Source organism: Pavona decussata, unplaced genomic scaffold (genome assembly GCF_977016875.1).
Source record: "Pavona decussata unplaced genomic scaffold, jaPavDecu1.1 SCAFFOLD_157, whole genome shotgun sequence".
NCBI lineage: Eukaryota > Metazoa > Cnidaria > Anthozoa > Scleractinia > Agariciidae > Pavona > Pavona decussata.
Genome location: NW_028145569.1, coordinates 70,001 through 82,036, shown reverse-complemented (window position 1 = coordinate 82,036; position 12,036 = coordinate 70,001). Strand labels below are relative to the sequence as shown.

The following is a 12,036-nucleotide window of genomic DNA, read 5'->3' as shown; positions in this document are numbered from 1 at the left end:
AATCTATAGTCTATATATAATATTAGGATGAAAATCACGCCAAAATACATAATCTATAGTACCAGGATGAACATTACGCCAAAATCCATAGTCTATAGGATTAGAATAAAAACAAAGCGAAAATCCATAGTCTATAGTACTAGCATGAAAATAAGGCGAAAATCAATAGTATTAGTATCAACATTAGCCCAAAATTCAGTCTATAGTATTAGCATTTAACTTACGTGAAAATCAACCCATAGTCTACAGTATCAGGATCAAATTGACGTCACAATCCATAGTCTATAGTATTAGGATGAAAATAGGGTCAAAATCCACAGTTTATAGTATAGTGATGAAAATCAGGTCAAAATTCATAGTCTTTAGTATTACGATGAAAATTAGGCCAAAATGCATAGTATATAGTGTTAGGATTAAAATTTGGCCAAAATCCATAGTAGATAGTATTAGGATTAAAACAAGGGCAAAATCCATAGTCTATACCATTAGGATAAAAATTAGCCCAAAATGCATAGTCTATAGTATTGAGATGAAAATTAGGCCAAAATCCATAGCCCGTGATAGTAGGATAAAAATTGCGCCAAAATACATAGTCTATACTATTAGGATAAAAAAAGCCCAACATGCATAAAATGTAGTGTCAAGATAAAAATTAGACCAAAATCCATGGTCTATAGTATTAGGATGAAAATTAGGTCAAAATCCCACAATAGATAAAGGGTTAAACGAAAAAAATTCTTTGTCGGGGCGTTATTTGCACTTCAAAATGATTCCTGAGGGAGTTTTACGACACGCCGACATCCCGAGGGACATAAACAAGTGAAAAATGCCGGCTTCAAAATTTGGTCATTTTTTGACCAAAACCCTTAGACTTACGCCTTGGAAAAAAGTCAATTTTTGGTCGTAAGACCAATATTCTTTTAAACGCTTCCAATCGAATCAATCCGTCCGAAAACGTCCCCTCACAACCTTTTTAGACCTTCCAAATAACCAGGGACAAAGAAATAGCCCACTGAAGATGAACAAAAGGAGAGAGTTAAACATAAAATTCTTTGTTAAGGCATTATTTGCACTTAAAATGATTACCAAGGCTCTTTTACTACACGCCAAGAACCCTAGCGACATAAACAAGTGAAAAAATGTCGAATTCCAAATTTTGTCATTTTTGACCAAAAATCCAGGACTAATCTCTAAGAAAAAAGTCGATTTTTGGACGAAATACAAAATATTCTTTTAAAAGCTTCCAATCGAATCAGTGTGTCCGAAAATGTCCCATGAGACACTTTTTAGACCTCCCAAAAGACCGGCGACAAAGAAATAGCCCACAAAAGATGAAGTCAGGATCAGAGATAAAAAGAAAACTCTTTATCAGGGCGTTATTTGCACTTAAAAATGATTCGCAAGGGCGTTTTGCGACACTCTGAGATCTCTAGTTACATAAACAAGTAAAAAATGTCGACTTCAAAATTTGATCATTATTGGGAAAAAACCCTGGACTAAACCCTTAGAAAGAAGTCGATTTTTGGATAAAATACAAATATTCTTTTAAAAGCTTCCAATCGAATCAGTGTGTCCGAAAACGACCCCTGGGACATTTTTTATTCCTCCCAAGGGACCAAGGACAAAGAAAAAGCCCACAAAAAATGAAGTCAGGGTCAGAGATAAACAGAAAATTCTTTGCCAGGGCGTTATGTGCACTTAAAAATGATTCTTAAGGGCGTTTTGCGACACACTGAGATCCCTAGGGACATAAACAAGTGAAAAGTTTCGACTTAAAATATTTGGTCATTTTTGACCAAAAACCCTGGACTAATCCCTTAGAAAAGCGTCGATTTTGGGACAAAATACAAATATTCTTTTAAAAGCGTCCAATCGAATCAGTGTGTACGAAAACGTCTCCTGGGACATTTTTTAGGCAACTCAAGTGACCAAGGACAAAGAAATAGCCCACAAAAGATTAATTCAGGGTCAGAGATAAACAGAAAATTCTTTGTCATTGCGTTATTTGCACTTAAAAATGATTCCTAAGGGCGTTTTGCGACACACTGAGATCTCTAGGGACATAAACAAGTGATAAATTTCGACTTCAAAAGTTTGGTCATTTTTGACCAAGAACTTTGGAGTAACCTCTTAGAAAAAAAAGTCGATTTTTGGAGGAAATACAAATATTCTTTTAAAAGCTTTCAATGGAATTGGTGTATCCGAAAATGTCCCCTGAGACACTTTTTAGGCCTCTCATTTGACCGGGGTGAAAGAAATAGCGCACAAAAGATGAAGTCAGGATGAGAGTTAAAAAGAAAGTTATTTGTCAGAACGTTGTTTGCACTTACAAATGAATCCCAAGGGAGTTTTTCGACACGCCAATATCCCAAGGGACATAAACAAGTGAAAAATGCCCACTTTTAAATTTGGTCATTTTTGGCCAAAAAAGCAGGACTTACCCCTTAGAAAAAATTCGATTTTTGGACGAAATACAAATATTCTTTTAAAAGCTTCCAATTGAATCGTTTTGTCCGAAAACGTCCCGTGCGAAACTTTTTATGACTCCCAAGTGACCGAGGACAAAGAAATAGCCCAGACAAGACGAGGTCAGGATGAGAGTTCTAAAGACATTTCCTTCCCAGGGCGTTGTTTGCACTTAAAAATGATTTCCAAGGGAGTTTTTTGACACTCTGAGATCTCTAGGGACATAAACAAGTGAAAAATCCCGATTGTAAAATTTGGTCATATTTGGCCAAAAACCATGGACTTGACCCTTAGAAAAGTTCGATTTTTGGACGAAATACGAATATTCTTTTAAAAGCTTCCAATCGAATCAGTGTGTCCGAAAATGTCCCCTGTACAGTTTTTATGCCTTCTAAAAGACCTGGGACAAAGAAATAAGCCAGAAACGATGAAGTCATGATGAGAGTTAAACATGAAACTATTTTTCAGGGCGTTGTTTGCACTTAAAAATGATTCCCAAGGGTACCGTGGCCGAGAGTGGCCATCGAAAGTAAAAACTCAAAATCAAAAGTCGATTTACGAAATAAAAAGTCGAATTAAAAGGTCGATTTTCAAATTGGAAAGCCAACATCCAAATTCGATTTGCAAAGCGAAAGTCAAAGTCAAAAATCGATTTATGAAGTTTAAAGTCAAAACTGAAAATCGATTTTCCAAAATCGAAAACTAACTATTACAACAGAAAATCGCTTTTTGAAAAACTCAATTCTCACTTTTCAATTTCCACTTTGACCACCCCTCCACCCCCCTCCCCTATCAAAGCGGAAGACTTGGTATCCTCGCCCAGCACCTCAACTGCTGGCATCGATCGCGCATTCATGTGTGTTCCCCTTTCCCTCACACACTCTGGACAAAGCTGCAGCATTCATTTGTGCAAAAGGACATCAAACAGTTGTTTCAACTGAATGAGGTGAGACGTACCGGTACCTTAATATTTAAAAGCTGAAGTAAATATTCAGTACTTTTGAAACTCAAAGCTCGTGCAAGTACCGGATGTTATTGAACCATCATTTTATTAAAAACTGCAAATGGACGATAGTAGCTGGTGGACTGAGTAAATGTTTCGGATAATTTAATGCATTTTCAGTTAAACGGCTCATTTTATGTGTGTTTTAATTGCTCTGTCTTATTTTTCAAGTTAATCGTGGTTCATGATCTTGCCTAATATCTCCAGCGTGGCATCCCCTGACTGGCGTACACCGCGGGCTTTCTCACAGAAAAAAGAAATCACCACGGCCAAAGCTTTGCCCACAGGCGTAGAATTTGAAGGACATTGGCTAGTTTTTGGCGTTGAATTGACATGAAATATACCCTGACACACGGGGAAGCATCGATGCTGGAGTGAGAAAATGTTAGTACCCCCCTTCCCTTCCCCCAACCCCGCCCCCCCCCCCCCCCCCCAACGAAAACAAAAATATATAAATAAAATATTTTAAGGGATTGAGTTATTTTTGTTTTCTTTACTGCTTTCTATTCTTTTGGTATTACATTAGTGGATAAAAAATCCGGAGTTGAGATTATCATATTTTTAATTTTACTTGATTCAACAGATAAGCGAAGATGCTTTTCTCAACATGGATATCAGAGAACTAGATAAATTACTCTGACAGAAAACGCCTGATGGGTAAGTTTTCAGAGTTTTGTTGCCGAATATGTGTCACTTTATTATTAATTCTAAAATAATGGTGCACAATGCGTACTTAGTGTGTCTCCATCAAAGAACTGAAACATGAAAAAAGAACAGAAACATGAAGGTCACAGTTCGTGTCGACACACTAAACATACATTTCTTGTTTGGTTTTTGCTGTATATTAATCTGTTGTCTTTCTTCATTTTTTGTTATTTCGGTTAGTTGATATAGGTTATATTTCTAGATTTCAAACGTTCTTTGGGCATGCTTGGATGGTTCCCCTATGTTAGTCTATGAATAATTTATAGTATATTGGTTGTTTACAAGTAATATTATGCATTTTGTCCATAGATGCTCAAAGGGCATTGAATTGGAAGAGTTATGGGAATCCAGGAAGAGGTAATACGGAGCAAGTACAGAATGCTGGGCACTTATTTGCATGTCACTGAATAACAATAGTTCCCATTGTGATATGCCCCATTCTACACAAGCCTCTAACACATGCAAGTGAGGCGGACTGAAGTGCCTTGTATTCTGTAGTTTTACAGATAATGTCACTTGATAAGATAGACAAGAGGGGAGAGTGGGGTCCCCTTAATAATCAGCACTCTAAAACAAAATAGGATATTATAACTTTATTTATGCATGCTTGCATGGTATTTCTTTCAGGTACATATGATAATAATAATAATAATTATTAACTATTATCATTTTTTCCTCTCAATTGAGTTCAATAACCACACATCAGTTCAGTGACAGTAGACCTTAATATTAGAAGAGGGGGTTTGGAGAGGGCTTTAGGGGGGTGAGGTCCACATCTAGAGCTTGCAGAAAGAACAATTAAAACTAAATAGTATCTATATATTACAAACATTGTCAACAAGCTTACATTCTTTGAATATCCATTACCCCCTTACCCAATGTTTTTGTCTATAACCATATTTGGCATAGGTTGGTCAATAACGCAGCCTGCTCTGGCACTCATTTCCGCTTCTTGCTTGTCAATGATGCAGATTTTTTGTTCCACTGAACAACCCTGCAACAATCTAGAAGCCCCAATGGTACTATGAAAAAAACAAATTTTGTGTTCCTGTGTATTCATATTATTCTGATTTGATATCAGCTGTGTAAGAGCAAGGAGTGGGCAATTATGTTTATGTCATATCAATAGGGACTCCACAAATTTTTTTAGGGACTAAATGTTTTAAATAATTACTTAAACTATAATTAAACTATTTTCTTTTATTTTAGAGATTTAAAGAAAACTCAATAGGAAATTGACTGGCAAATACCCTTAGGATATGGCAAGAGAGAAGCAGATGACAAATTGAAGAAAGTGATTAAAGACTGAGAACAATAACATGTGATGGCAGTTTTGTTACATGATTTATTACAACTATCATTTTCTAATAAATGTTTTCCTATGAAAATGTTGAAAATTCTTTACAAAGTGTGATTGTTTATGAATTCTTATTCAAAGTGCAACTGCCTATACCGACAACTTCACTTGTTCTTAAATTTGATCGGCCAAGCGGTCAAGCTGACCAGCCATTAGTCGAAGCTGGGCAGCTACCCGCTTGGCCTCAATCACACTGTACGGAAGTGATGTTCTCACTTCAATTTTTCATATACATCTTGCACAGATAATTTAGCCAATCAGAGTGTTGTTGGCAAAGGCAGAATGAACAGAACATAGTCTGTATTACAGGCATCCCCTCCAATAACTATTATATTCTCCAGCAACCCCCAACCCACCCCCCCCCCCAACCAATTTTTGCTGTTCCCTTATCCATTCTCTCTCAATTTACGCCTGCTTTGCAAGCTATAATAATTATTACTGTCAAGAGAACATGATACTGTACATGTCAGCATGACAAGCAAGTTATATAATATACATTATTTGAAAGGGGGGGGAAAGCTTATTTAAGTTATTTACATGTACAGAGACCAAAGATTATGCCACAAGATTTATGACGTACACGGAGTTAAACAACGGACACTTTCGTATTAATAAGGAAAGAAAGGAAGTTTCTTAAGCTTATGAGTTGTAAAACCATTAATTAAAGCTCTCAAAGTCCTCAAACTACAAACCTCCAACCACAGGGCGCCCACACAATGTGTCTGTGTAGCCGATTGTTATTATATAGTAAATGCACTGGATTTACCGTTTGCTTCACCTATGCGATATATCGCTAACTATGTATATAAATCAATGATAAATAAACGTTTAATTACCTTATCTGTGGTATATAGTCGTCCTTTCACCTCAAAAGCGGTTTTTTGAGCGATTTTGAAGGAGTTTGAGTTCGCCGTTGACTGTTCCATATATAAGAAGGAACAATATATGGAACAGTCAACGGCGAACTCAAACTCCTTCAAAATCGCTCAAAAAACCGCTTTTGAGGTGAAAGGACGACTATATACCACAGATAAGGTAATTCAACGTTTATTTATCATTGATTTATATACATAGTTAGCGATATATCGCTATAGGTGAAGCAAACGGTAAATCCAGTGCATTTACTATATAATAACAATCGGCTACACAGACACATTGTGTGGGCCCCCTGTGCTCCAACGGATTCCAAGATCCCTTTGCAAATACTTCAAAATAATCGATGGTCTTTTATTGAGTTGTAGCAATTTATCTACGAGTGTTTCAACTAGAATTTGAGCAGAAATTAAAGACGTATTTTGGTTTGTACTACGTGAATTTAATTGCTCTTTTGCAATGCAAAGTAAGTTCTTACCGCGCACCTTCTGTTCTTCGTCCATTCCTCAATGAACGAAAACTTCGCCCCAGTCTTCGGCTCTGTTATGAAAAAAGTTTAGGGGAGGGAAGGGGTGGTCAAAGTGAAAACTCGAAAGTCGAAATTGAGAAGTGAGAAGTGCGATTCGAAAATCGAATTTTTTTTTTTCGACTTTCCAGTTTGAAAATCTACTTTTTAATTCGACTCTTTATTTCGTAAATCGACTTTTGAAATTTGATTTTGACTTTTCACTTTGAAAATCGACTTTTGATTTTGAGTTTTTACTTTCGATGGCCACTGTCGGCCGCCGTACCAAGGGAGTTTTTTTTGACACGCCGAGATCCCTAGGGCAATAAACAAGTGAAAAATGCCGAGTTCAAAACTTGGTCATTTTTGACCAAACACCTTGGACTTACCCCTCGGCAAAAAATCGATTTTTGAACGCAAGACAAATGTTATTTTAAAAGCCTCCAATCAAATCCGCGTTACCGTTTACGTCGCCTGAGACATTTTTTAGGCCTTCTAAGGGACCAGGGACAAAGAAATAGCCCACGGAATATGAAGTCAGGATAGGGTTTAAAAATAAGTTCTTTGTCAGAGGGTAATTTGCACTTAAAAATGTTTCCCAATGGAGTTTTACGACACGTCGAGGTCCCTAAAGACATAAACAAGTGAAAAATGCCCACTTGAAGATTTGGTCATTTTCTACCCAAAACCATGGACTAACCCCTTAGAAAAAGGTCGATTTTTGGACGAAATAAAAATATTCCTTTAATATTTTCCAATCGAATTAGTGTCCGTAACGTCCCCTGGGACACTTTTTAGGCCTCCCAAGGGACCAGGGACAAAAAAAAAAATAGCCCACGATAGATGAAGTCAGGATGAGATTTAAAAAGAATTCTTTGTCAGGGAGTTATTTGCACTTAAAAATGATTTCCAAGGGAGTTTTACAACAATTTGAGGTCCCTAGGGACATAATTAAGTGAAAATGCCGCCTTAAAAATTTGATCATTTCTGCCCCAAAACCCTGGACTAACTTCTTCGAGAGACAAATAATATAATAAAAACTGACACAAGAAGATAACTAGCAACGAATCGAAACTCGGGATATACTGTAAGATTCAATTCAAGATTCTTTGATATTAGGGGTTAAAGTCTTAATGCACATTCCTTCTGCACGTTACGGGATGGTCGCCAAAAGTCAGGTTTTCAAAGGACTGGTACCCTCTCCGAGAACAGACACCGGATATCAAAAGGAATGTCGATGGTACGTCTTCGAAAAAATACGTTACGTGACCATTTTATACAGTCAGTAAGGACGGTGCGTACTAATAAAGGACTTATTTTTGCGCGGTTTAAAACTTGCATTGTTACCCTAAATTTTCTTTTTGGATACCAAGAGCACTTGTTAAGTTCTGCTTTCTCGCATGAAATAAACCGCGCAAAAATATCCCTGTATTAGCAAGCACAACTCACAGGAAACCCGATTATCTCGAGATGCACAGAACGTATGCGCAGTAACAAAAGTAGGCACCGTTCTTAACAGTTTTGTGCTTCCACAAAAAAGAGGCACATCTCGAAAATTCTGGTCAAGGTTTCTTGACTAACGTCGCTGGTATGTTTTCGAAGACAACTTTACGTGACTCTCTTTTAGATCACTAAGGTGTTCTTCTAGGAGTTAGTAGTGGCCGCATGAATGGCATGCATCAAATATTCAGAGTAAGGTCAAGTGACTAAATCTGATGGTATGTTTTCGAAAAAGATGTTTCGTGACCCTCTTATTGATCGCATAAGTTTTTTTTTGTCTGAGATTAGCAACTGCACAAAGGGCATATGGTCTGTTGGTCAAGGGTTTTTTGGCTTTCTGTAGCTAAATGGTTGAAGTGTTTCTTTGCCACAATTGATGTTTTAACAAACATTAATATAATGTTTGGATTCTTTAGAAAAGATATGCCGTTACTCAACCATATTATATTATTGGGTAAAAAAGTTATTTAACAACGCTGACATCTTAATATAAAACCCTCCCTTTCACTTTTTTAAGACGAAACTAAAAAATGCCTATCAATTAGAGTTTTCCATAGCTAAGTAAAATAACGCCATAGATATTCATAATGCGAAAGAGAAAGTAATGCTCCCTTTCAGTTCATGCCTCTAATTCGGTAGTAAAAACTGGGTTATATGTAGAGTACTGTATTGTCAGCATTACGTAAGTAACACGTATTGTAAGTAATGTAAATAACTGTATCCTTTGCTAGCACGGCTAAATATTGGAATTGTAAGTAGCGTCTTTGTATTGTTGTTAGCGTATGTAGCCTGTATTACTAGTATTATAAGTAGAGTAATGTTAAATAAAAAAATATGGTTTGTTGGCTCGCGTGTTAGTCACACGTGAACTCTTTTTCGCCTTCGCGATCTAGTTATGCCATCTCTGATTACAAGCAGAAGCTAATAGCGTCACGAATATCCGAAAAGGTGACTGACATGTCTTGATGTGGACCACGCCCACAGTTGTCCCTTATTTCTAACCATGCAATCCCTACTCTGCTTTATTCGTTTGAGGTGTTCGAGGTAGCTACTGCTTAAACCATGGCTCCCCAAATCGTTCTCATCTCCGGTTGCTCTAGCGGCATAGGACTCGCTACCGCCGTGCATCTCGCTAACGATGCCGAGAAACGCTTCAAGGTGTACGCCACCATGAGAAATCTGGCGAAGAAAGGACAACTGGAGGAAGAAGGAAAGGAATATCTTGGAGACACATTGATTATCAAACAGATGGATGTGAGCAGTGATGAGTCAGTCAGCAAAGCTGTGCAAGAATTGCTCGACACTGAAGGAAAAGTTGATGTGTTGTGTGAGTAAAAGCAGTTTCTTTTTATAATAGCGTTACAACTATAGCAATATAAGACATTTAATCATCTCCGCACCTTCCAAATGATCTAGGCCCCTTCCTGCGATCTTAAGGGTACCGTTGTCAAATCTGTTGGCTTTCTACTATTTGCAATAGTGTAGGGTAAGATCTCTTGATTTAATACACAAAAACATTATAATTAACATGTATTATAACTTTGGAGCTTTTATTTCGATTAAAATAATTATTTTGATACTACAGCTTTCTCTAAAAAAAATTGTTTGGGCCAGGTGCGATATCGTTTTCTATGCGATTTTATTTTTTCATCAAGTTCATCTTGGCACTAGTTTAAGAATGTTCGGGTCAGGTGTAGTATTGGTACCGTTGTCAAATTTGTTCTCAACTTTCTTCCTACTTGCAATAGTGTAGGTAGATCTCTTGATTTAATACGCTACAACGTTATAATTAAAATATACAATGCCGTTGGAGCTTTTATTTCGATAAAATAATTATTTTGATACCACGGCTTTCTCTAAAAAAATGTTTGCATGGATTAAGTGCGATATTGTTTGCTTTTGATATAAGTACTGAGCATAAGTTTCTGTCAGACTCGCTCGGATTGTGAAAATTCTGTGTATTGAATAAATAAACTGACATGTATATTGAATGGGCAAGCTGGTCGTGACACACTCAAAGTCGCATTTCAACCTAGTCACGAAATTTATAAAGACCAAGACTCACACACATTTTCCTTTCCAAAGTAGGCAGAACGTTCATGAATCCACACCCTATAGTGCGGTTTTCAATTGAGTGTCGTAAAACCAAAACCAAAGTAATTACTCTGGCCAATGCAACAGATGTAAACAACACAACGAGCCAATCAGAATTCGAAGCAAATACACATGATACATGTAACTGGCGCCAAGCGTGGGAAAATGCGTGCGACGAAAACAAGATTGGTTTGGGTTTGGATACCCATTGGTTGAGAAAGAGCGTAGTGATGCAATACCAAAGCAAGAGCGAAATTACTTTCGACACTTCATTGAAAACCGCCCTATATATATGCAGCTAACAATTCAAGTAAGCTTAAATATTATGTCTTGTACTCAAACTTACTTATCTAACAGGCGTTTGTTTTCCTGGGACATATTAATGTTTCTGCTGCTCTACCCGTTCTTCGCACTGAACACTAAAAGAGTGTAGACAATCAAATTATTTTGTTTGAAATATGGTCATGGTTTTCGACGTTGTGTATTAGAACTAAAGACTAACGTTTTCGGAATAGCCCATTTAAGAAAACGCCAATTGAAAATACGTGTTGAAATAGAAGTTTTGCCATGATATGGTACTGACAGCACTGTGAAATATCCTGAATAACAAAACGCCTTTAATTTCATATGCGCACAGTTAACAGGATAATCCGACGTAAACCAAACCACAAATTTGTATAACTGTACGATCATGTGCTAATTATTACTATTCAACAGTTAACAATGCTGGCTTGATAATTTCGTCTGTATTGGAGTGCGTTCCAATTAACATGGCTAAGGAAATGTTCGAAGTGAACTTCTTTGGAGCTCTGCGCTTGATCCAAGCTGTGCTGCCAGGCATGAAAATGAGGGAAAGTGGTCATATCATCAACAACAGCAGCCACTTTGGAATCGTTGGAAATCCATTTCACGAACTCTACTGTGCATCAAAGTTCGCCTTGGAGGGGCTCTCTGAAGCTTTGGCTCCCACTTTGCTCCAATTTAACATCCGGTAGGTTTAGTTCAAGGACTAGTTCAGTGCGTTCAATTCTCTGATATCTATTGCCTGAGGTCAGTTCTTGAATAGTCAGAACACAGGCCTAACTGGGAGATTCAGTTACATCTCGAAATAGTTTCGGTTATGTTTGATGATGTTATACGGTGGCACAATAGCCTCTTTCCTAGTCGACAGAACATGACCGTATTTAACCTAGGCGGTTTTGAATTTCGAATTCTCTCTAAGCTTGAGGTTGGGGGTGCGAGTGTGCTCAACAACGTAAGGGCAACATTGTTTTAAAAAGCCATTGCTATTACAGTGAGACATAGAGAATACATACTACGTCCAACACTGTTCCACTGAGCTCCGTCAAATGTGGCAATGACGTCACATGCGGTGGAAATCACGTCATTAATTCCGAACAGCCGCAATTCTAGATAATTTTTGGTTTGTTCAAAAAACCTTAGAAAACGGTTAAAATTGGCAGTGTAAATGGCAACCAAGGCAAAGCGAAATTTTATACAAACCCAAACGGGAGGAGAACAAATGATATTTTC

The 12,036-nt window shown here is 37.3% G+C and overlaps 1 protein-coding gene across 1 annotated transcript in view; it reads left to right on the top strand.

Moving 5' to 3' along the window:
- The first annotated feature begins 9,236 nt into the window (after positions 1-9,236).
- The window catches only part of LOC146465028 (retinol dehydrogenase 8-like), a 3,792-nt gene continuing 992 nt past the window's right edge, over positions 9,237-12,036 (top strand). Inside the window, exons 1-2 of the mRNA XM_085128912.1 lie at positions 9,237-9,736; positions 11,221-11,494. Of these exons, the coding sequence (XP_084985038.1) occupies positions 9,472-9,736; positions 11,221-11,494 (539 nt within the window). The 5' untranslated portion in view covers positions 9,237-9,471. The remainder of the gene's footprint in view (positions 9,737-11,220; positions 11,495-12,036) is intronic.